Below are 27382 nucleotides of genomic sequence, written 5' to 3' on the forward strand. Positions count from 1 at the left end.
GAAATATGTGATCATTATAATTGCAAATGCAAAGCCGTGCACATGTTTGGCATCCGAGGGGTCCCTGGTTCAAATTCACACTTTTTTCTTTTCTTCTTTGTTTCTTCCCTCCTTTATTCCTTCCCCACGTCGCCAAAATAAGCCTGGGGCATTAGGGTTAAGTCTTAACAATTTGGTATACATTACAATTCAATTTAATTCTTTACACTACAATTCAATAAATGGACAATTATCTACCAAGATTTCTGTGCATTTATTTAAATGATTTATTAAAATCAATTTTTCTCTGACATTAGAAACAAAAACAACATCCCAATCATACAGTACTTATTTTAATAATAATAAAAACAAGACAAGTACTGTATCAGGAAATTTGTCATAAAAATGATGTGACCTGTCCATTCAAATGCATGCCCAAGTACTCAAGACATTTTTCCCCTGGCAAAATTGCAGCCATTTAGCATGCATGTGTTACATCTTTTTGCTTGACTTGAATGTAAAAATCAGTTTCTGATAAATGGGCTGTTGCAGTTGAAATCCATACACCCCCTATGGAAGACATGACCTTAAAATCTTCAAAACAGGGTGTATGAATTTCAAATGGGGTTACCTGCATAAGTGACTCCCATTTGAAATTTACACCCCCTGTGTGGGAGATTAAGGTAATGTCTCCCACTGGGGTGATGGATTTTAACTGGAATAGCCCAATTGACCTGTACAGTGGTAGTGCCAGGTGGGCTATGCAAATCTTCCCCATTCCATTTTTGGACTTTGGCTCCCCACTGAAATTCACTTTTCCCTTCAATTACCCCCTCCCACGGTAAAAAAATCCTGGTGTTGCCACTGATCTTAGGTAACTGAGTTTTAACAGGTAACAAATTCATATGAGGAAAGTTCATCCCTTTCTACTGTATTCATCCCCATCCCAATTTAGGATATACAGGGGTGAACATAACATAAATTCTTGTTGTCTGTAATTCACATAGCAGAGATCATCCTCAAAGGTTAGATTTCCCATACCTCAATCCTTCTGAAACAAAAGTGTCAGAGTCATAATAGTCTTTGGCAGTTATGTATTTTACATTTCTTGTACAGTATTGATGGCAGTCACAGAAAGGACAAAATAAAGTCCCATGTGCAATTAGTCTTGGCATGTTAAGTACTCAAACAAGCTAAAACACACAAATCTTTTACCATCACCATCACAATTCTTTTGACTCACTTTGCCCATGCAACATTTGAATGTTTAAAAGTGTTTCTGATTGGGTAATTGGATCAGGTCATGAAATGGGCTATTCCATTTAAAATCCACACTACCCCTGTGGAAAGGTTTTGGAAATATCTGTCACAGGGGGAGTATGAATTTCAAACAGAATGAACACATTAGGCAGCTCCATTTGAATTTCATACACCCTCTGAGAAAGATTCAACCTGAATCTTCACATGAGGGAGGGTGAGTTTCAAATGGAGCTGCTAATGTGTAAATTCCATTTGAAATTCATACTGCCCCTGTGGAAGATATTTCCAAAATCTTCCACATGGGTATTGCAGATTTTAAATTGAATAGCCCAATATCACAAGTTTTCATTGGCTGATCTAGCATATATTGTTGCATAACGTGCTACGGCTTTTGGCAATTGTGCGGAATATGGGTGACAGGGAGGAAGAGTTATGATTTTATAGGAAACTATAGTATTTTGGGAAAACAATGGTGGTATAGTGTTTCTACTCCAGTGAAGTCAGCAATATTAACGCATTGAGATAGCGTAGTTGCACACGCACCTAGTCAATGTCTTTAACGCGTGTGGGTGCTTTTGTATCTGCATGCAAACTCATTAACTGTGCAGTTGCGCATATTATACACATACCAACTGTGTGGAGCTTGATCTAACTATGGAGCTCCACAGTTGAGTTAGCTTCAAAAATAGTGTCATCGAGTCATAGAGGGCCCCTCATTTTGTGATACGTAGACCTCACAGTAAGTCGATTATGTACTAATTTGTGTAAAAACTCCACAGTTAGAATTTGGGTGTATGAACTCCACGCAGGGTCTTAGCTAGCCACCCGTCTGACCGTCATTTTAGACGGCCAGTTTGCTCCTGGGACGGGCAAAATTAATGCCTTTGACAGATGCTATATCATAAATTGTATGTTCTGAAAAGCTAATTGCCCTTTTTAGTAGACCCAATTTGTAGGACAAGGCCATATCAGCACATATTTGAACTCTTTGAACCCCCAATGGGCTATAGATGTCTGGTAAATATTTTAAAGGTCAAATTAGGACAGCCAAATTTATTCAAATGATGGGCAACCCTCAATTTCTAGCTAAGACCCTGACTCCACGGTTGAACGGTTGAAGACTCCATACTTGAGGAGTATAAGGGGTGTATTTGTGTGTAAACCAGCATTTTGAAGCTGTTACTATCCAGTGAAATGCGGACTAATGTCACTGACTGCATTGATAAAAAGCAGGATAGCGGCGGTCTTGCTCGAACTGCAGACCGTAATGTCACTGAAGATTTCATTGGATAGTTTCAAATGGACTTCTAGTTGAAATCCATGCACCCCTTAGGCTGTGATCACATATAAGTATACTGTATACGGTATTCACTATACGATATATGCTCATTCGATCAGGCTGATTTCACATAAAAGTATACTATGTGATGTGAACTCAGCCCGATCGAATGAGCGTATTTCGTATAGCGAATACCAAATACCATATACTTCTATGTGATTGCAACCTTATGGAACACATGACCTTACTATGGAGTCATCCTTCAGGTAACCCCATTTGAAATTCACACTCCCTGTGTGGAAGATTAAGGTCATATCTTCCATAGTGAGTGTACAGATATCACTGGAATAGCCCAACTGCCAGTGCTAATTCACAGTGCTTACACACACATTTTTTTAAAGACGAAGCATGAATGCGTGCGCAAATCGGCGCCCTCAATGTATCGACTTTACTAACGGTACTAAGGTAAAAACACTATAGAAGACTGGGTTACAATAGAACATAATATACTCTGTCTGATCTGACATAGGAAGTAAAACCATGACAACATCTTAACCTCTTTCGCACCGAAATGACAAGTCAGAAATCAGTCAATGCAAAACCTGAACCACCAACGATTTTTTTCCAAACCCGCTGAAACTTTTTTCATGTCAAGAGAAGAGAGACAAGTATCAAATCTTGATTAGAAATTTATACTCTCATAAATATATGCGATGCGTTTGATCGAATTATATTTTATCATTTGCAATCACACGGATGCAAATGCAGGTTATTAATATCTCACAATTGACGTTTTTAGTTGCAATCTTTTCTGCATCTTTCTGATGCTCTTTTTTCCTTACCCCAAATGGCCTACCCACTGCTAAAATCAACATCACTTCCAGGTAACAAGGATGCGTCGTTAGCAACCAAGTTTGGCGGGAAAAGCAGTGGACCAGTTCAAATGTGATCAAGCCATCAGACAAGATGGCGAAAGCTCAGTTCCGTGATTGGATTTTTCTAACAAACTTAACCAGTTTAGATGTTGTCAGTGGAATTATTCTAAGTCCACCTGTCAGTCTGGACAGAGTATATGAAAATCTTTAAACAATACAATTTTTAAGTCGGCATAATGAACAGCATTATTATCTGTGAGATTTTTCATTCTTTTTGAGCAATTCCAAGATAAATTCACTCATATAGTGATGTTTCACCACTATACCAGTGATTTCAACAGACTGGCAACCCGTCACATCTGACTGCTTCTTTTATAGGTAACAGCAACTGTCGTAGAGGGCGTGATCAATGGGTTAGTCCAAGAGATCAGTGTGTACGCTTCCTCGTCCTTGTTTAGAGTGTCCTTTCCTTTTCTGCAGATCCAAATAGCTTCTGTAAGCTTGGTGGTCTTGTCAGCTTCTCTGTCAATAACTTATGACTCCTCGATGAACAGACTCATATAGAGGCAACATTGGTAACAGCCGATTTGTGACTGTCTGTGACGGCCGATTTGTGGCTCACACATGTGTGAGCTTTAAATTCTCCACCTCTTTGGTGCTCTTTAGGCTTAACGCCAAAGGGACGGCCAGTTTCACTAATGTAGGAAATGGAAGGAAACTCATAAATGGCCTCCGATTTTTGTTGAGGGGCTAACCTGTGAGTACGTCATCATCATCGTATCTTGGAATTGCACAAAACAAATCAAAAATCCCAGTAACATTCCAGATGAGCTTGTTCAAAGCAGCATTCTTACTTAATATATTCTATATATTATAATACAACATCATAATTGAGAAATGCAAATCTCAAATCCTGTTAGTCCAGTTACGGTAGATAAAACTTTTGAAAGACCAAATTAAGTTTGAAAATGTTTAAATCAGAGTAAATGCGTGCCACCAGAGGAAATTTGTGGAGGCATGACAATCGTTAACTAATTCTGTTTGTTTTTAATGTTGCATTAAAGCCTGATAAATATATGTGATCTGCCACAACGAAATGAGTATAAAGTCTCAAGTTGGTAGTTTCGAGACATCCAGGCTGGCTGAGTTGATGGCTTTGTTTGCCGTGCACATGTTCAAGCCAGAAGTATGTCTGTATGTCTTTTGTGATGGGAGCACAATGGGCCATGCACAAATGAAACAAAGACAAAGAACAGTAACCAGGGCGTTTCAAAACTACCAACTTATGACTTTACGTTCATTTCATGGTGGCAGGTCACATATTTTAAATACCATCTGTGTTTTTCGCAACCAACTGAAACAGTTTTATCTGAATTTATGGTTGACAAGACACCATATATAAACACATTTGAACTAATCTGGAATGATATTTGCACTCTTTAGCAGCAGTTATCATGATCATGTGATCAATCATGTGATCAAAACAGAAATGCTTCCAAAATACAGAGCTGCAAATAAAACTTAACACATTAAACAACAGTGCTGTCTGCACAAAGTGTGTCCAAACTGTTACAGATGTTTGTGACACTGGGCTGTTCCATTTAAAAGCCACACTAGCCCTGTGGAAGATTTTGGAAATATCTTCCACAGGGGGAGCATGTTTGTCAAATGTAATTGGTCAAGGTTAATCATTTTGAAACCCATACTCCCCTTGTATTATGGCTTTCCTTTATCTTTGACAACTGGAGTGAGTATTTCAAATGTAACCAACTGTCTATTCTATTCAAAACTTATACTCCTTCTGTGGATGACTTTAGCTAAATCTTCCACAGGGGTAGTGTGGATTTTAGATGGAATAGCCCAATTTACCTATTCAAGCTATGATATAGCATGAGATCCCACAACTAAATATCATTTTAAAACAAGGTTAAAAAGCTTACAAATTTGGATAAAAATTGTGCAGATAGCTTTCCTGTTGTTTTCATTGGCATAAAGCGTTAACATTCAAAACAGGCATTTACATAGTACCAAGTACCTGTCCTACCAGGCACCCAGTATATTGTCTATAATATTAAGTACCAAAATCATTGCATTCTCTCTCTCGATCTCATCAAAACAGGGTTAGAACTGCAGCATGAGTCTGAAGATCTCAGATTAATTTTTCAAAAGATATGCATGAATCAAAGTTGATTCTCAACAAAATCTACACAGTACATGCTGTCAGAGTGGAAATTTTAGAGCGATTAATTTTTCACGCTTGGCAATTTTCGGTGTTTTAAAATTCGCAATTGAAGCTTCCTAATAGATTGACCAAACCCAAAACAAAGGGAAGATTTCTCACATTTTTTTATTTTGGTGATAGTTGCTTGGAATGCGAAAAGCGTGAAATTTGTCGTTAGGCAGAAAAAACATCCTATGTATTTGTGTTTTTTTTATGTATTTATGTTTGAAACAAAAGTGCCAAGAGGTTACATAGGAGATTTTGCTTTAAACATGTTCATGACACATGAGGTTTTTCCTGCCCAATGACGAAATGTAGTAAATGTGTAAGGATCAAATTATTTCAACAAATGCGTTGTAAGAATCCAGATTGAATCTTGAACTGTGAACACTTGAACCCTGAAAAATGTTGCCTTTTGACCACCCTAGACATAATACGGCAATGGAGCAACATTTATTTGATCTTTGGAACAAGCATCGATGCTTGGTTGGTCCTTATGATATACGAAGTGTCAATTAACTGTTGTTAATTGTGATGATGTTTAATCTTATGCAATGGGCTATTCCATTTAGAATGCACACTTCCCCTCTGGAAGATTTTTGGAAATATCTTCCACAGGGGGAGTATGGAATTTAAATGGAATGAACAAATTAGGCAGCTCTATTTGAATTTCATACGCCCTCTGAGAAAGAATCACCCTGAATTGTCCACAGAGGGAGGCTGAGTTTCAAATGCAGACACCTAATCTTCCACAGGGGAGTGTGCATTTCAAATGGAAGAACCCAATGTATTAGTCAACAGTTCAATATAACAAGCATTGAAGCAACATCGATGGTCAATCCAAAGATCAAACAAATTTTGGCTGCGGTGCTCAAGCGATGTCAATAATACTTACTTCCGGCTTACATCATTGGTCAAGTATACCAAAATCTTCTGCCGCAATGTCAGATGTTACATTTATTTTTACACCAAAGCAACCTTTAAAAAAGTTGCAAAATTTTACTCTTTGCTTTTTTCCCCCCCAAATATCATACCAATTTTATGAAGATGAACATGGTCAATCATTAATGAAGAAAAAAGAGGAAATATTTTATCAGAAAGTTTTCAAAATGTATTTGCAAAAATGAGTAATTGTTTGCATGTTTGCAATGGTCGGCAGTATTACTTTGGTACAGCTCCTGCAAAGCTCCCACAATGCAACACAATTTCATATTTCTGACATTGCTTATTTGATTAAAAAAATAAACAAGTGAAAAGTCTGGGGTTCAAGTCCCCGCACAGGCAGGTATGTCCAGAGTTTTTCCTCTGGTTTATCTGCCTATGCATGTTATGTTTCCATTGTAACTTCATGTTAAACTGTGCTATTTTGCGATGCGTGGTTCTTCTTTCCCCTGCATAAATAATATACTTTATTCTGTTATACTTTATTCTGTCTCTACCCACTATGGGTATTCAGCAGCTATTCCCACTTACATTACCATCAGCATATACATTATACTATAAATAGTTCCCCTCAAAATTAAGATAGGCAATGTTATTTCCGGGCATGCAACATTTTGTTGCCCAAATTTCCATGTTTTTATTGATTTTGTAGGGCATTTTGGACTTATTTTATGCATAGTTTCCCTGTTTTTGATAAGTTTCCTGCTTTTCATTGAAATTCATTATTATGTCTGTATTCCAATTTTGATGATGTGGTTTTAAAGATATGGTGTATTTTGAAATCATTTCTAAACTTAAGGGAAATCTTTAAGCCGCATGCTAGGACGCCATTAATAATCAGAAAGTCCTACACCATGTTGTGTTTCGCACATGGGTATATACATGCATTGCATGATACATTTATGAAGGTTATCAATCATGCAGGTGGTACGAAAAGGGAGTCTAGCATGCGATATATATGTCAAGAAAGAACAATTTACCTTCACTTACAAGTGGAGGCAGCCTTTGCCATAATTTCAAAAACAATCCTAAGAAGTTTGACTCAAAATCAACGACCATCTTGTCACAGGTCAATGACCAATTGCTGCCATATCAACAAACGGCCTGAAGATGCACCTATGATAAGATGCGATACTGTAGCCTCTCTAAAACGCGAGTCCAGTTGAATCATTTTAAGATTCAATTTGATAATACATGCACAATAATAATTGTTACTGTGCTCTTTCTCTGAGGAGAGTTGTACGAGGTGAGTTTTCCCCATCATAGCCAGTTGGATGAGGCTTGGGAAATATATAAAACAAAGACTAGGGGCCACCTAATATTAAAAAGTGATCCCCGGTCTACCGCTATTGCCCCGAACCATTATGCATAAACCAGGGGACAGTTTTGTAATAATAAATTTGCTATGTATTCCACCACATGCCTTTCAACCATATAGGTGGCTCCTGGTCATGAGTATTCCCAAACCTCAACACAACATCACTGGCTACAATATGTGAAATAACATTAACCCAAACTCATTTATGGAGGGAACTTGTTGCACAAAAAGTTAACTTATAATCTAAATACAATATAATACTCTCAATAAAAAACATCACTCTTATTTTCACTCTTAAAAAGAGTCATATCAGTTTCACATCCACATTAAGAGGCACATATATGATCCGCAGGCATCCACACTTGTGTCAAAGCCCTGCTTGTATGAACAAACACTAGGATCCACAACATGCTCATCTATCAGGGCACAGTTCTTTAACCCCAATACATTTGCACATTCATTGAATGAACTTTGAAAATTTGGGAACAAAAACTCATACTCTGCAACTTGAGGTCAAATTTTGCACTATGATTGTTTAATTGAGGTTATTGAACTATGCCATTGGGATGAGGTCATTGTGGTCCATAGTGAAAGTATTACGACTTGAAGACGTGTACAGCCCTTACTACGTATTGTCTGCATATAGGGCACTCGGCTAGTCTTTTGCCACATTTCGAACAAGTCACCATATGGCCACATTCTAGTAGTACACAGTCTATTGGGGCGTCCATACAAATCTTGCAGCAAGAATCCGGGTCTACGTCATAAATGTCCTCTGCTCCTCCTTCTTTACCTTCCGTTTTTACTTCGGCTGCTGCTTTTGATTCTGCATAAAAGAGAAGATATAAAATATTAGGTAGTTGTGTTAGTATTAGAATATACACCTGTGTGCGAGTTTAGTTAACCTTATTCATTAAGCATCCCATATAAACACCCAAAATCTGCTTTTATAATAATGCAAAGAATATACAGAACGGTTTAATCTACACACCAAACTCTAGTATTACTGTTATATATCCACATGCATTTTGTCTACAACTTTACTACGCAAGTTCTTTGCAGAAGTTCTTGGAGTTCAAAGTGTACCAAATTCACTTTCAATAGGCTGTAGAGGTCAGGAAGCTTCACCATGGATGGCTTCATCATTTTAGACCCACAATCGCAGAAAAAAATTGTTCAAACACTTAATGGCCTAATTCATGCACTTTAAAGGCCAAAATTAGTCCCCTTTCTACCCCATGTATAATGTTGTAATGCACAATGTGTTCACTGTTCATCTTCACCATATCTTCTCCCAATATTGATTGGTGGCGAAAGGGAGGGGCATACGTAAGAAGAACATTGAAGCAACACTATAAACATTAGATTCCAGTGACTCCTATAGAAAGCACACTATGGTAAAATAACATGGGCATTAGAGTAAGTGGTGTTTATAGTAAACACACTGCAGTAATAAGAACATGGTCATAATTACAGGAAGTGTTTGAACACATTATTTTCTGAGACTGTAGATCTCATCAGGAAACATCCGAGATTAAAGTTTAAAGTACAAACTGTGTATGTACAAAGGTATGGAAGTTGTCACTTCAGCCACTGTTCTGAATTTCATCCATCCCTGTAATTGCCCTCAGCTAATCTGTGTACACTGAGATTATGTGACATACATCATGTGATAACTATAAGGGCACATATATCAGAATATTAATGTACTGAACTAAGAAACATCTACGGGGTTACTTTTGCAAGCCTTGAATCAAGAGCATCTGGACCAAGTACCTCATACTTAAAATAAAATCTCCTGGTCCTTTGACTAAAAGACACTTTCAAAAAACAAGAACATTTATTTGTTTAAAAAATTGCCTTTTTCAGAGTCTTGGTTAGCAGCGACGTAGCTTGTGACACCATCACAGCGTCTTCATCAGCGAAGTGTTTACAATCCTCCGGTCACCTGACCACCTGATGGATGGTCAAGTGTCAGCAGATTATTGTAGATGGCGGGCAGGTCATATCCGCCGTCCCTGTTGAGTGTAGGTTTTAGTGTCTTTATCTCTATGGCTTCCCTGATTTTTCTGTTCCAGAAATGATCCTTCCTGCCGATGACTTCCACATCGTCCATACTGATGCCATATTTGTGATCAGCTTTGTGGTCACCGACTGCTTTCGGGGAAGGGGTGGATTGTAAACACTACGCTAAATGAAGACGCCGTGAAGGTGTTGCAAGCTACATCGCTACTAACCAAGACTCTGAAAAAGGTAACTTTTAAAGCAAATGTCAAGAATGGCAGAGTCCAATATCAGTATCCATGCTGCTAAGAAATTTTTATGTTTTAATCACTGATGTTTCTACTGCAGTGTTTGAGATCCCCAGACACCAATCAATGTTTCACATAAGAAATGAGCCATTGTACATTAACTACAAGTTCTCTCTGTGTCCTCGTGGAAGCCATATTGTGCATGTCACTCTATACAATTCAAGACTTGCTTATAAGATGTTGGTATATCACATGATCTTAGTCCAAGTGTTTTTCAAAATCTACAAAATCCATATCTAAGTATGTTTGCTTCAGCTAATTACCAGCTTGAATACATAGTTTCTATCTGTCTATGCTCCCAAGTGTGTGCACAGCTGACAGTTGAAGTGCGTGCATGCAGGTTCAAAGAAGTACACAGAGTGTGGCCATATAAGGGTTCCCACAGATTTATATTTTCGGGGCTTGTTCAAGCCAGCCCATTGAATAATATAGGGACATTTTGAATGAACATAATAGGACTTGGACAATGGAAGTAAAATACAATGGGTATCAGAGACCAGGGAAAAGTCCCACAGATACTTTTTGGACTGGTATGATGTCTATAAATAATATACTGGGCACAAACAAAATCTACTCGCTAACCTGCTGAAAATTTACGACAACTGCATGAGAAGTTCTCTGAAAAGATCAATTCTGCATAAAATACACTAAGTGCAAGCGAAAAAAAATCATTACTATTTCCCTAAATTTGGAAAATATATAAGAATAATAGGACACTTTGTAACAATATATGAAAGTATAGGAAGAGTTAAAAAATGGGTTTTTTTTAAAAGTCCAACACATTCTAACGACCTCATCAAAAAAATGCCACCCGTCAATGACCCAACTTTTATGTACAAATTTAATGTTCACTTTCACTAAGTTGGCATTCTCCCTACCTTTAAAAAAATTATGTCTTCCATAGGGGGTGTTTGAATTTCAACTGGAATTGCCCAATATGTTGCTTGTGCTAGTTACACCATCCTTCTTTCCACCATACCTAGTTTATTCATACATTTCTGGCACTTAGAGTTAGATTTCACCCTCCATGAATCATCATAGTTGTGAATATTGGTGCTGACTAGTCTACTGATGACTACTAAAAAAATTGAAAGTTGTGCAACCCTATAATATTACATATCTAACTTAATATAATATATAATGGTACTAGACAGAGCCTGGCTGATGTGTTAGCGCATCTATAGATTAAGGTACATTGCAGGTTCACCTAATAATTTCCACAGTTAGTCCAAGATTCATCCCTTATTATAAGATTAGACTGGGCCATTCCAGTTGAAATCCATACACCCCAATGGAAGGCATGGCCTTAATCTCCCACACAGGGAGTGTGAATTTCAAATGGGGTTACCTGAATGAGAGACTCAATTTGAAATCTACACCTCCTGTGTGGGAGATTAAGGTTCTGTTTTCCACAGGGGGTGTATGGATTTCAGCTAGAATAGCACATTAGTCCATGACTAGAGACGGGAAGAATGAACACTTTTGTTTGTTTATTAAGTGCTGTTTTTCAAAATCATTAAACGTATGCAAAAAATGCAAACAATTGTCCATTTTTCTTGTCCCTAATAAACTTCAGCCCTGAGCACTAAATAGGGTCTAGATAATTATAAATAGCCCATATTTCTAACTAACCTTGCGATTGGATGATTTTGGGTGTTGTTTGACCCCTGCGTATGAAACATTGCACACAAAGCTGATATACAATCTTAAAAATAATGAGTTTACTTATTTCAACAACAATTTCATTTGTACAAAAAAAAAAAGCCTTATATTAAATGCAAACAGGTATTTCAGACTTCTTTATCTAAAGAGGGTAGCCTTAATTGATAAGATTGGGCATTGACAGAGTAAATTTAACTACTTTATCAATACTGACATCAGCAGTACACTGCTAATTCACCAATACTAAATTGATAGATAGCTACTTCGTCAATACCAATATCAGAAGTAGATAGCTACTTTATCAACACCAATATCAGAAGTAGATAGCTACTTCATCAATACCAATATCAGAAGTAGATAGCTACTTCATCAATACCAATATCAGATGTAGACAGCTACTTCATCAATACCAATATCAGAAGTAGATATAGCTACTTCATCAATACCAATATCAGAAGTAGATATAGCTACTTCATCAATTCCAATATCAGTAGATATAGCTACTTAATCAATACCAATATCAGATGTAGACAGCTACTTCATCAATTCCAATATCAGAAGTAGATATAGCTACTTTATCAATACCAATATCAGCATAGATATAGCTACTTCATCAACACCAATATCAGATGTAGACAGCTACTTCATCAATTCCAATATCAGAAGTAGATATAGCTACTTTATCAATACCAATATCAGCATAGATATAGCTACTTCATCAACACCAATATCAGAAGTAGATAGCTACTTCATCAATACCAATATCAGCGTAGATATAGCTACTTCATCAATACCAATATCAGAAGTAGATAGCTACTTCATCAATACCAATATCAGAAGTAGATAGCTACTTCATCAATACAATATCAGATGTAGATATAGCTACTTCATCAATACCAATATCAGAAGTAGACAGCTACTTCATCAATACCAATATCAAACGTAGACAGCTACATTATCAATACCAATATTAGAAGTAGATAGCTACACCATCAATATCAATATCAGCGATATATAGGTACTTCACCAATGCCAAAGTAAACAGCTACTTCATCAATGCCAATATGTCAGCAGCAGATGGCAACCTCATTTTTTACATGTCAGCAGTATATAGCTACTTCATCAATATCAATATCAGCAGTAGATGGCAACTTCATCAATATCAGAAGTAGATAGCTACTTCATCAATATCAATATCAGCAGTAGTATGGCAACTTCATCAATATCAGAAGTAGATAGCAACTTCATCAATACAAATATTAACAATAGATAGCTAATTCATCAATACCAATATCAGGAGTAGATAGCTACTTCATTAATACTGATGTCACAAAAATCTACCTACTGCATCAATATTGATATCAGTAGTAGATAACTACTTCATCAACACTATCATCTGCAGTAATATCTACTGTAAAACCTTTTCAATTCAAAGTTTTCCAAAGACGGTTCAGTTTGTTTATGATGACCCAGTTTATAATTCATCAAGCAGCTGTTGGGCGCATAACTTTCACTAGTTGCCATGGTTTCCCTTTGCGTAATGCATGTCACTGGTTAGCACTTAATGTGAATTTATTTAAATGTGTAATGTCGCGTATAATGTCGCACATTCACCTGGTTCACATGACCTGGTTTTCCAAACATTTCCGATGTTGATTTGAAAATGACTGTATTGATCAAAGTGGATAGCTAGCTTCTCCATCAATATCAACATCAGCATTAGATTGGTACTTCATTAATACCAACATCCCATTAGATAACTAATTCATCGAGTTATTAAAAAATTATCCAGTGACAGTAGAAAGCTATTTTATCAACACTAATAATATGGGTAGATATCAAACACAATTTTCTCATTTCAATATCTATAGACCACTTGACATCATTGTTTATCAACAAAGGTGAGGGACTGGTCTATTGATATGCTTGAACAAACCACTACACTGTTCAATGGCTTTCTTGTACTATATGAAATGTGGTGGGCGATTTAAAATGCACATACCCTGAGGAAACTACGATGCGTACGCACACTGCAGGGCAAAGAACAATGGAAATTGCCATAATTTGTAATAATACTGCCGGGCAATGACGTCACATGTCAAGTGGTCTATAGCTTTCTGCTACATTTTAACTATTTTCATTGTGCTATTTCAGTTGATATCCTTACACCCCTATGGAAGACATGTCCTTAATCTCCCACACCGGAGTGTAAATTTCAAAGGGAGCCACTCATTCAGGTATCCCATTTGAAATTCACACTCCCTGTGTGGAAGATTAAGGTCATGTCTTCCACAAGGTGTGTATGGATTTCAACTGGAATAGCCCATTTATACCCAAACTGACCTCTTTGTCTGAAGTTTTCCCTCTCGTTAAACAGCCGTTTGACTCTCTCCTCCAACTCGTACCGTTCGACACATCCCTTGTAGTCGACAAAGTTCCTGGCGAGAATTTCCTTCATTTGTTTTATTGTCAACGATTCTATATCAAGGACATTTTTGATGTCAGAAACCGAGGCACGCTGTTTTCTTTTTGGGGCACCTGGAGATGTCTGAAAATAAACCGACAAAAAACGCAAGTTAATAAATTGACGGATACCATCTCCACGTCTATGATGTGATACGATCTGATCTATTAAATCAGACCAAAGTCAGCACCAATAATAAAAATCCCTTTAAAAAGGAATGTGCTGGGACAAGGTTGTTCACAAAGAGTAATATCATGAACATATAAACATTTCATAATTTTGCAACAAAGTATGCCAGGGATTTTTAACATCAGGAAGCGTACAGAGCAAGATGGTAATAAATGATAAAATGGTAATAAATGTAACTAAAACTTGCATATATTGGTACTGAGCAATTTATAAATGATAATAAATGTAACTCAATTTTAAAAATTTCTAACTGTGATCCGAGTGGATCAGAGAATGTCATCATTTCAGGCTCTCCTGTGGACAAGGACTCCTAGAATTAAAAAAAAAAAAAAAACAGTTAGCAGTTGTTGACAACTTCGTAAGATATTTCTTCTGGAATTAAACCCAACAAAAAAAAAGTTAGTAGTTGTTAACAATTTCATAAGATATTTCTTTGGATGTCACCTGATAGAGAGCTTTATTCTTTTGTTAGAAAACTGTGTTACACTTGGTCTTTCACTGCGGGCATCTGATATTGACAATAAAGATGTTATAATTGATAGTTTTGTTGGCAACAATCTTATATATACATGCTTTCTTAAAAAATCTATTTCTATAGATCTGAAAGAAAACCCAAAAGGAAAGAAACGGCATAATTTAAATAAACAACACAAGTGAGCATTTATCAAAATGTTAACAATTTACAAAGCAAAACCTCAGAATAAGAGCAAATTGATGAATGAAAATTATCATTGTAATATTAATCCATTTAATTGTTTAAAATACTCAATTTTGACAAAAGTGACATCCATACACCCCTATGAAAGACATGCCCTTAATCTTCCACAAATGGAGTGTGAATTTCAAAAGGAGCTATCTGGGCAATTCCAAGCGTTGCGGAATGATGCAAACTGCCTTTGTACGACTTTCTTTTTGATGCAGCAGCCAAATATGTATTAACAGCACAAGGTGAATAGCATAATGTTAAAGTATTTTTGGTTAGTGAATGATTAAGGTAGGAGAAACTTTTCCAAACCACCCTAATTTCCTAATTTGCATATGCAAAGTTCAAGCGCTATGGAATGATGCGCACGGGACCAGTATTTTTGCACTAAAACATTTTTGACAAACTCTGTGAGTTTAGTAATCTGAGATATTAAATTTGCCACTTAATCTAAAGCTTAGGATGTAAACTGACAATTGTCAGTATCGATTAAAAAAATTTGGGCATCGTCTCTTTATGCCAAATTTTCCGACACTAGGTCACGCTATGGAATGATGCAAGGAGCGCTATGGAATGATGCTGTGTGTAAAATCCATAGAAAATGAAAAGCAGTCCCTGTTTGAAAATAAAAATAAATAGATCAATAAATTTGAGTAAATTGTGTTTTATATACTTGGCTACTTATGTTAGCTGACAAATATCAATATTTATCCAAAAATATTTATCACTGATTTTTTTATTTATATAACTTGTGTTGCATGGTCACATTTTGAAACAAAAATTATGTCAACATTTTGCTAGTCTAAAATTCTTGGAAGTGAAATTTAGCACTGGGTGTTAGCCATAGGATGTGACATAACAACTATCACCATCTATCAAGAAATAATCATCAGTTTTTATTTTATCGTAAATTTAAAGAAAAAATCCTTGCAATCCATGAATCCTTATGGCGTTGCGGAATGATGCAGGGGGTTTTGTGGAGTTATGTCACTTACAATGGTTCAGGCAATGCTGAAACATCAATTACTGTAAAGATAATTCTGTGCAATGCATTTCAGAAAGTTCTAACCCAAAATTGTGAATATTTTTTTTAAATTTTCACATTATGAATTATGCATCATTCCGCAACGTTTCGGAATGATGCAACTTTAATTGGTCGTTACCGCAAATTAGACTTTTGAAAATTATTTTTGGGTCATTGGATAGGGATGAATACATTTGCTTTGCAGTCTAGTTTCAATGAAAATCAACCTTATTTTAAAATTGCAGTGGTAATAAATGATACTTTTGCGTTGCGGAATGATGCTTTTAATCGTAAAATTGGTACTCAAACAATGCTGACGAAGCTACACGTTAAAAAATTTGAAAATTTCTGGTGTTTATATTTTGAGCTGCTTATAAACTTTATATTCACATGCATAATTTGTTTCCAAAATTTTACAGTACAGAGCAGTTGCTGTGTTTTTAGTTTTGCTGCTTTTACCAGTCAAGAATATGCAAATTTATGCAAATTAGGATGTTTTTCTAACAATGGACACCATTTCCTCCTAAAAAAGTACGTTTTCAGAAAATATAGCTTTTTAGCTACAATATGAGACCAAAATCACATACTTCACTTGATTTTTAAATTTTGACAATTTGGGCGAGGTTGCTTGGAATTGGCCATCTACATGTATATGGGTGAAACCATTCAAAATCTACACATCCTGTGTGGGTGATTAAGGTCATGTCTTCCAATGAGTTGTGTATGGATTTCAACTGGAATATAGTCCAATTGTATTTTGAACAGAGATGACAACAACAACAACAACAACAACAACAACAACAACAACAACAACAACAACAACAACAACAACAACAACAACAACAATAATAATAATAAAAATACCCATTATATATGCTTTATAATGCTGTTTTTTTCTGCAGCGAATACTGTAGCCTGGCATAACCCAGATATGAAACTGAAAGTGGCCAGAAAATTTAATGTTACATCTGCTCTAAAGCATGAACATATTATACACAAACAGTATATTATGGAGTATTTCTAACACACAGTATAGCATCGAAAAAATATGAACTGTAGCAGAAGCAAAATAAGCACTGGCAATGTTGTATCATAAGCTGATGACAGAGATGCTACAAGTGCCCACATAATGCTTGCCAATGCAAAGGTTTGCAACAAAAATTCTGAATTTTTCTAATACTGTAAAAGTGGATATTTTCGCACTACATTTATTTCCCTGCTTTTCCCCTTCCAAGCTGCTACCGCGAAAATAACAAAGCATGAATATATTCCTTTTGTGTATAGGCCAATGTAAGGAAACTTAAAATCCCGGATTTAAAAACAAAGGAATCAGTTAAAAATTGGCAAAATGCAAACATTAATTGCGCGAAAATTTCCACTTTTACAGTGTATCATATTTCATTGCCATAGGCAGTTTTACTTGTCCTAAAAAGTGTAAAATATAAATCAACATATTTTACTCCTTTTAAAAGCAATATTAAGTATATATGGAAGATTTCCATGTGAGCAACAATATCATTTTAATAAAACTGAACATCTTTTTTGAGATGTAATAGGTCTTCATAAACCCTCTACTGATGGTAATACAATGGAATATTCCAGTTGATATCCATACACCTCCATGGAAACATGACCTTAATCTCCCACACAGGGAGTGTGAATATCAAATGGGGCTACCTGAATGGGCAAATCCATTTGAAATCTACACCCCCTGTATGGGCGATTAAAGTCATGTCTGCCATATAGGGGGTGTACAGAGTTAAACTGGAATAGCGTAATTATCGTATTCAAGATGACAGGTCACCTGTAAAATTTCTGGTATGGGAGCCATAAAATTTAAAGGAGAGAGAAAAACAAACAAAAACACACACACACCAAACAAATCTACATCTTGAAGCTATTTGTTAGAAACCACTTTTCCGTTCATACAATATTAACTACTTGAATTGTTTCCTAAATGTCACGATGTAACCCGTCTCATTATCTAAATGGCAATACATCAAATGAAACCTCCTGTGAAAGAGAAACACAATAATTCATAGCTCCCAATAGTCATTTGCATTTTGCAAAGTACCTGGGTGAGGTACGGTACATGCATATCGGGTGTTAAATTGGGCTATTCCATTTAAAATCCACACTGCCCCTGTGGAAGATTCTGGAAATATCTGCCATCAGGGGGAGTATGAATTTCAAATGGAATTAACACATTAGCAGCTCCATTTGAAACTCATCTCTCCCTCAGGGGAAGATTCAGGTTGAATCTTTCTCAGAGGGTGTATGAAATTCAAATGGAGCTGCCTATGTGCTTATTCCATTTGAAATTCATACTCCCCCAGTTGTAGATATTTCCCAAATCTTCCACAGGGGTGGACGGGTGGTGTGGATTTCAAATGGAATAGCCCATTTCACATCTTGACCCTTTGATAGCACATTGTCTGCATATTCCGACACCTTCGTCTGCAGCATACAATATCATGAATTTTGATACACAATACTGTAAAAGTGGTCATTTTTGCGCATGTAATTTTTTGTGCTTTGCCCACTTTGGACTACATTGCTTGTTTTTAATTTTGTGATTTTGAGTTTTCGTGTGTTTTTTGCGGTAGCTGTGTTGCACGCGAAAATTAATGTACCACGAAAATTTCCACTTTTACAATAATTGCTGCAAATTGTTTTTAAAAAAAGATACAAAATGTGACCTGGTCATTGGTCCAGAATAATGAGGACAAAGTTGTCAAAATTATTTCTGAGGTGTGATTTACAATAATTATTCATCTGTATGTTCTTTATCAATTGTTTACATGCTTTCAACTATAACTTTGTTTTTTATCATGATGCAAAAACCTGCAAAATTGAATTTTGAATTGAATTGAATCAGAAAAGTTTACTCTACTCCCCTATTCCAGAAACATACAGAAATATTATCCTGTTTTGCCAAATGAAACACAGCTAAATCTAATCCTTTAGTTAGTTAACTGGCAATATGAGTCCATTTTTAACATTTTAAAACTTTGAATGTAAATGGACCAAAAACATGCAATTGTAAGTCGCATAAGTCTAAGCTAAGAGTTAGCTCATAATGTTAATATTGTATGTTAATTTTGATAATTGATTTTGAAAATGTAAAAAAAAATTTAAATATTTTTAAATTTGCGATTGTAAGCTTAAGCTTCCATTCTCAACTAAAAGGAATGTATTTGTGCGTTGATATTTTCCCAGGAGCTGCTCATAATACAAAAAGCGTGACGATAAATCTTACGCAAATACTTTCACTTTTACAGTATTCCACTCATAAGTCGTCTGCTCACGTACCACATACGATGTGAAACATGGTGCATAGCAGCTAATAGTTTGCCTAGACATAATGCAATCAAGATTACTTCCCCATCTGCTATGGACTACATCATTTTATCTACTGTTCATAGACCCTAAATGTACTGTTCATGAGTGTAATCAATCTACAATGTATCAACCACATTTAAAAGGGCATTTCGTGATCCACAGCCTCACACCCCCCCCCCACTTTTTTTCAAAAAAAAGTTCAGATTTTTATACCACTGGCAACCTCTGGCTACATTATGTTTATGTACCAACAATTTCTTGCAAATTAATTTGTTTAGCAAAAATATCGTCAAATTTGAATTTCGTTCTGGTATACAACAGTGGCCTATGGAGCAGTGTAATACACATCATCATGCGTAACTCGCAAACGCAAAATTGGAATCAACTGACATTTTGGGAATAAGCTTTTTTCGTGGATATCTATTGAAAAATGTCATAAAAATAGGATGCTAGGATCACGAAATCCTCCTTTAATACAATTAAACAAATTTCATGACCACAATTATTATATTATTTGTAATTTAAATAAAAAGTGCATTCAAATTCTGTAAAAGTGAAATTTTCACACAAGTAATTTTTCTTGCTTTGCCAATTTTTGAATTGTTCCCTTATTTTTTAATTCGCAATTGAAAATTTCTAACATTGACCTATACACATAAGGAATATATTAGAGCGTTGATATTTTTGTGGTAGCATCAGGCGGCGAGTGGCATGATAGAGCCGGCAACTTGTGAAACCGCCCGGCCGTATGGTATTTTCCATATACTGTTAGTTTTGTGGGGTTCATTATCGAACCCCAACGGTTTTAGCTTGTATTTATATTATTTATTAACATAGGCCTATTTGTTTGTGATATTTCAAGCGTTTTAAAATTTCAAAATAATCCCATTCAATTACACGGTTGACGATGAAAATTTACTGAATTTAGAGAATGCATGGCGACCACCACCTGGGTAGCATCTTGTTTAACGCAACAAGCACAAAAATAAATCTAGCACAAAATTTTCCACTGATACAATATGAGTACAAACATGCCAAGCTTGGGTCACAGGCTCTTGAGGTATGACTTGCAAAGAAAATAACACATGAAAATTGCAACATTGTAAAATTGATATTGAAGTCCATTACAGGTGCAATTTTAAATGCATTATTTAAATGTTTAATGTTTCAACAAGGAAAAATGAGTTAGAAGCACCATAATTGATACGACTACATAATGTTGATTGCTCCGTCTACTTCTATAGACAAGCTCAAAGTGGCAAATTATGTACGTCCATAATAGTGCTCGCATTTTTAATGTTTCATCTAAATCATTCTATCTAGACTTGTACGACATGATTATACCAATTTCAGCCCCAATGAAACTTTTCCCATGAAAAATATAGAATGGAGCATTTTTTTAAAAAGGCAGCTATACCTGGGCAGCTATTCATGTTTTTCTTGTTCTTATAACAATCTAGTCTGCTGGTAATAGGCCTCTCTATCCCTACATACATTGCTGTGTGCAATTAACAAATACTGAAAGTACACCATGACGACAGATTTCAATATAGGTTACAGTTCCTGCAATAGTAGGTCATATAGCGTTATATAAAGACTTATGTACGATTACAATTATATAGATTACAAGGAAACGTTATGTGAAATAAGTGTTAATAATTATGTGGCAAATGTGATAACATTTTTCAATCAGATGTATTCTGAGAAGCAAAAAAGATAAAATTTTAAGTCAGATTTAAAAATTATTACAAATAAATTTTACTACCACATTATTTTGTATATATTTTCCTCTCACTTTCAGAGAAGAATAATTGTTATCAAACTAATTCTACAAAATGTTATCAGTTACAAATGTACATGAAATATACTGTAATGATGTATGTATTGTAACCATTTTAAGAAGAACTGTATTTATAAATGTAAAAAATAATTTTGTTTGTATGCAACACTAGGACCTCCTTGGAAATCAGTGCCTCAGCATTGAAGGGGCTACCCTGCTGAAAGAAAGGATAAATAAATACCTTTTTTCCAAATATTTTGTAGGAGACAATTGTTCAACTTTGAAACAATGATGCTAATTTCAATGAAACATCAGAGAAAATTTTGAGATTTAAGTGCGTATTGAGCTCTGGTTCAACTTAAGAGCAACTGCGCACTTCATCAACACAGTATTGCTCCTGGTCAAAATTACACCAATGTTTGAAACGTCCTAAAACATGATCATTTTAGAAGGCTAACCCTTATTCTCATCTCACCTCGTTACCATCAGCTCCCTGTGAGGGCGCTTCATCAGCAATATTGACAGTTACAGGAAATGCATCGTTTCCTGTCACCTGTATAGGGACGTTTTCAGACAGTTCTTGCTCCAGTTCTGGAGTGTCATACCAACGCTCCGATTCTCTCATCAAGTAAGGATCCATCTAAAGAGAAAACAATCAACTTTCTCATTTGGTGACATTTTTCTCAAAAATTAGAAGACCTACATGTAGTTAATGCCACACCATGTAACATTGATAGCTGCTTTAAGTAAAATGTACTATTAGTTGCAGATAGAGTGTGTTTCCTTATTGCAGAGCAGAGTTGAGAGCTGTACTTAATGTTAATACGCATGTATTCCCTTGCTGATCTGAAGATGCACCTTCACCTGCTCATTAGTCTTGGGTTCTTGACTCCACTGTGGCAACACAGACCTCAAGAAGACATTAATAGCTGCTTTATGCAAACTACATTCTTGCTCTTGCTGATCCAAAGATGCACCTACACCTGCTCAAGAAGACATTAATATCTGCCTTGTGTATCCTGCATTCCTGTCTGCTGTAAGTGTACTGCAATAAAGTCCAAAGATGCACCTTTACCTGCTCAGATTAGTTTTGTGTTTGCGTGCATGTTTATTGCAACAAAGATATACCGAAACTGGAGAAAGACATTGATAGAGCTCTACCTTGTTGTGTAAACTGCATTCCTATCCACAGTAAATTAATAAAGTACCTTGCTTATCCAAAGATGCACCTACACCTGCTCAAGATTAGTTTTACTATATAATTATGTTATTGCACCAAAGATAGACATCAACAGCTGGAAGTAAACTGCATTCCCATCAGCTGTAATGCAATTAGCCTTTTTGAAAATGGTAGACACAATAGGAGGGCGCTGTTCAGCTCAGGTAAAGTTTTAGAATTTACCGGGAAGTTCAAAAGGCTTTATCCAGACTGAACAGCACTCTCCTATTGTGTCTGCCATTCTTCTAAGAGGCTAATATAGTAGTTCCTTGCTGATCCAAAAAGACACACCATCACCTGCTCACATTAGTTTTGCGCTTTTGTTTTTATATTGCATCAAAGATATACCGCAAGAAGAAATTGATAGCTACCTTAGGTAAGCGCATCAACTGTGACATGATCAAGGGGAATGAGTCCGATGTCGTAAATTACCAGAAAATGCTGTAAAAAACTTCTAATGGAAAAATGCTGACATGCGACTCATTCCCATTAAGGGATCTAAAATGAGCGTTTATTGCGTTTCGACAGTATTTTTTGTGGGACATGAGAGCACCTCAGACCCATCGAATTGCATTCTGAATCTGAAGCATGTCTTTCTGATATCAAATAATTTTCATTTTTGAAAATCACAATATAATACAAATTTTATGACAAATTATAAAATTTGATATTTTTCAAATTTTTGATATATAACAGTCCTTGAAGTAAATTATATAAATCTAATGATATATTTTTAAAGTGTATGTAGCAGGGAGGAAAAGCCGACGGTCAATTGAAAATTTTGACCTTTCATATTGAAGATATGGATTTTTTCCCCAAAAGACCTAATTTTTTTGGTGTTTTGGGAAAAAAAATCCATATCTTCAATAATGAAATGTCAAAATTTTCAATTGATCGTCGGCTTTTCATCCCACCTACATACACTTTAAGTATAAATCATCAGATTTATAAAGTTTACTTCAAGTACTGTTAAATATCAAAATATCGATTTTAATGATTTGCCATAAAATGTGTATTAAATTGCGAATTTCAAAAATCAAAATTATTTGATATCAGAATGACATTCTTCAGTATTCAGAATGCAATTCGATATGTCTGATGTGCTCTAATGTCCCAAAATAAATACTGTCCAAACGCTCATACCCCAGCCCTTAATCATGTCACAATTTTGTTTTTATACAGTGCATTTTATGTTAAAAGATTTTACTCAGAATTATATAAACTGGTACCAGTAACAGATATTGTTTTGTGTTTTTTTGGTAATTCAAGCCAATATTATACTTTGAATAGCATCTTGATACCGATTTCAAAGTTGGTCGTCAGGTTTGGTGAACAGCAAAAAATTGAGGGGTTAGAGTCAGAACTTGTCTAGTCCACTTCCATGCTATTTGTGAGCTGGTCCCCCATTTTGAGCTGGACCTGGATTAATTAGTCCAAAGAATTTTAATTTTAATTTTAACCAAAAAGAGCACTGACTCCGAATTGTTGGTGTGTTGCTCATGGAGGGAAATCATGTTAACTCCAGACTATATATTGCTATGCGCCCGGCAATCTTAAATTCAGACATTGTGCCAAAATGCACAATAAGTGTTGGGTGCGCAATCTGTGCATATCTTTATAATGCTCAAAAATGCAAATTATCATTCCCTTTGGGCTATTGCCGAAAAATGCTGGAGGTATAATTAAAGACAGAGATAAATGCAATTTATCGCGCCTGATGTCACTGTCAATTACGATCCTTGATTGGTTTACACAGGTTAATCAGCGCAGAAAGGAAGACCGATCTATCTGGTGCTGATCGGAGAAAAGGAATAGCAGCAAATGGCGAAAAAGTTCGTACTTTTACAAGGCAAAAAGCAGCTTTTCTAGGGATTGTGGACATGGTGCCTTCACCAAAGAAAGTTTCTTACTATAAAGCCCTAACTTTTGAGATGGTTTGCATGTCGAAAGGTGCAAAATCAACAATAAGGCGCCCGGTTATAAATCCGCGTTCAGCAAGTCATCATCACGACACTTGTAAACAAACCGTGCTAGAGTTTGATTGACAGGTGACGTCAGACGCGATAAATTGTCTTTATCTTTGTCTTTCATTATAGTACACTATATTGCCCTCCATGAGCGACAAACATGGCAGATTTACTATAGCGTTACACAAAAAGGCAATTTTGAGTCAATACTCTCTTGGTATAATCTCCTTGACTTGCATATTATGGTTTCTCACCGTTGCTGTGCCACTGTGTCCTACTTTTCAAAATGATGTTAAAGAGAATTGAATTATCCTACACTCCTAGTTTCTGTTAAGACATTCTGTTTCAGGGAGATTTTGGACATAACTCTAAGCTTAACAACATGTTAGAAAATGGTAAATATTTGCAAAATAATTAGTACACAACAGCAACATCCCTGGCAGCTAATGATATGATATAATGGCTGCAAAACACATTTAAGCACAATTGATTCATAATATCATTATCATTAGGCAAAGCTTGACAAGGAAGGCATGGTTCCACTCTGACTGAAGCATGTAATAGTTTTAAAGCTCATAATAGCATCCAAGCCTGTGCCGAAGCTCTCACCTCAGCAGTGGGTGGGCGTGTCCCAGACACTCCTCCAGCATTGCTAGGGGATGCTGTTGATGAGGCAGAGCCACTTACCTACAAAAAGGGAATTCTATTAGTATATAAACATTTAATCACAGACATGTAATTTTCTTAACATGTGTCAACATTTAGGGCTCTTTGTACATGACAGATGATGACACCTGGCCCCTTTTTGAAATACATATTTGGACATCAACTCTTCTCATAATAAAATTACATTCGGTGCAGGAACTACTCCCATCAGAAAACCCAGAGAAAGTGGTCACTGGGAAAGGCCGAAAATTATATTCAGAGCAAGGACTACTCCCATTGAATACAGGATGCCCCAAGCAAGGGCAAAGTGGTCACTGGGGATGTGGAAGGGTCATGAGGTACAACCAAAGAGTATATACTCTTTGGTTGATATCGACTCCGCCATGTTTGTGTGTCGCTCAAGGAGGGCAAATAGTGTACATCCAGATAATTTTGTTTGGCACCTGGCAAATTTTGATTCAATGCGTGTTGTTGTTTGCGTTCTGTATGTAACGTGTTATGCCAAATATGTGTGCCATGTGATGTGTGCGAACCTTTGTATGCAAATTATCGTTTGATTCTGTGCTCTTGCCGCAACATGCTGGAGGTACACTATTTGTCCCCCATGAGTGACAAATCAATAGTCTGGATGTACACTATTTGCCCTCCATGAGTGACACACAAACATGGCAGAGTCGATACTCTTTGGTTGTACCTCATTGACAGGGTAATCTGGAGTCGGTATTCTATGGGAGTAATCTCGTTGGGAAGGGCGCAGCTGAGGTGAATTTCTGATCATCAAAATATGACTGCACAGTAACATGGCAACATGACACTTGTGTACCAATCACTGTCCCTGTTCACACCACATCACTGCAGAAGTGGAACCTGATTAAGTTTAAATTTCGATGAAGGGATTTTAAGATTAATAATAATTAGGATTAGGTTGGATTAGAATTAGGGTTTAGGGTTAAGAATCAGAGGTGGAAGTGAGGTAATGATCCACTCCCTGAAAATCATATGAGCCAAAGGTGAGGCGTGCAACAGGGGTCCTCACCCCTTCACCCCCCTCCTAAAAAAATTGTTTTGGCTGTTTTTATGACAAATTATCCAGAATTTGTTTATGCCACATTTCCGGAATTCTGGGAATTTCCGATAGACTTACATCTCTGAAGAATAAGATTAGCCCTAAGGTTAGGATACGAGATGATGAGGCCCAAAAGAAAGAAAATTAGGGTTAGGATTAGGTGTGGTTACCATTAGTTCATACCTGTGTTTGTTGTTGTGACCGAGAAGTATTATTTGTAGTTGTATCCTCTTGAGATGGTATATTGATGATTTCTGGGAACTCATTATCATCATCCATACCGTGTGAGTTTTCTGGTGATGCTTCTGATTGTCCTTCCGGTGTCTCTTCACCGTCATTCCATGCGTTTCTCATAGGCCCCAAAGGTGTTTCACCCTGTGTGGGGGGAAAATGAAAAGTTAAAAAATGAGTAATCCAAGTATACAATGTATAGTTCCCATGAGAATTTAAATCTATGTATTTAAAATACCATTATACGTCAGTTCTTGTAACCACAGATGCCCATGAGGTGAGATGTGATGTTACACCAAACAGATGGTTGGCAGTTGTCAGTGTTCTTTGCCTTCCAGTAAAACAGTATACACACGTATCATGTTTGTTCAGGACACATGCTTTGAAAACTTATTAGATAAGAGTTCGTCGTATGACTAATAGACCACCTTGTTGTAATCATGATGTAATACAATTAACTTCAAAAACTAAACATCAACAACAATATGAATGCATTTTTCTTCATGGAAATTGGCTCGGTTGAGTGTGGCTCGGTTGAGTGCATTAGCTGTTTGAAGTCTTTGGTAAATTAGTATCAATAAATAGCTAAACCTTTTCGTAATTTATTGCTAGTCATTTCCGACAAAAGCTTATCAAGCAAAGTGTTAGTCCACAATAGAAGTATCAGTCCAATTCAGCATTTAAAACAAAAGTAGTTACAAAATATATAATCAGACCTGAAACCGACCTAAAAGCTGAAAATTTTTTTTAAAAAAGCTGAAAAAAGTGTGAAATTGAGATAAAACAATAGAGGCCGTCAGCGTGACGTCATATGCGGCCATCTTGTGGGTACACGCTGTGATGGTCGTTCGATCTCCATGCGTGTACAGCAAAATCACCGCGT

General features: G+C 36.3%; 1 protein-coding gene across 6 annotated transcripts in view; it reads right to left on the reverse strand.

Annotated features, from left to right (window-relative positions):
• Positions 1-242: 242 nt before the first annotated feature.
• LOC140164689 (E3 ubiquitin-protein ligase RNF34-like) overlaps positions 243-27382 on the reverse strand; it is a 67865-nt gene continuing 40725 nt past the window's right edge. For 3 of the 6 annotated variants that reach the window (XM_072188040.1, XM_072188039.1, XM_072188041.1), the window contains exons 4-8: positions 26452-26643; positions 25146-25223; positions 21826-21990; positions 14192-14396; positions 243-8700 (exon numbers count right to left, since the gene is read on the reverse strand). In XM_072188040.1, the coding sequence (XP_072044141.1) occupies positions 8471-8700; positions 14192-14396; positions 21826-21990; positions 25146-25223; positions 26452-26643 (870 nt within the window). In that variant the 3' untranslated portion in view covers positions 243-8470. Of the gene's footprint in view, positions 8701-11818; positions 11854-14191; positions 14397-21825; positions 21991-25145; positions 25224-26451; positions 26644-27382 lie in introns of all 6 variants that reach the window. The other 3 variants (XM_072188043.1, XM_072188042.1, XM_072188044.1) reach the window with 3 other exon arrangements.

This window comes from Amphiura filiformis, chromosome 11, assembly GCF_039555335.1.
Source record: "Amphiura filiformis chromosome 11, Afil_fr2py, whole genome shotgun sequence".
NCBI lineage: Eukaryota > Metazoa > Echinodermata > Ophiuroidea > Amphilepidida > Amphiuridae > Amphiura > Amphiura filiformis.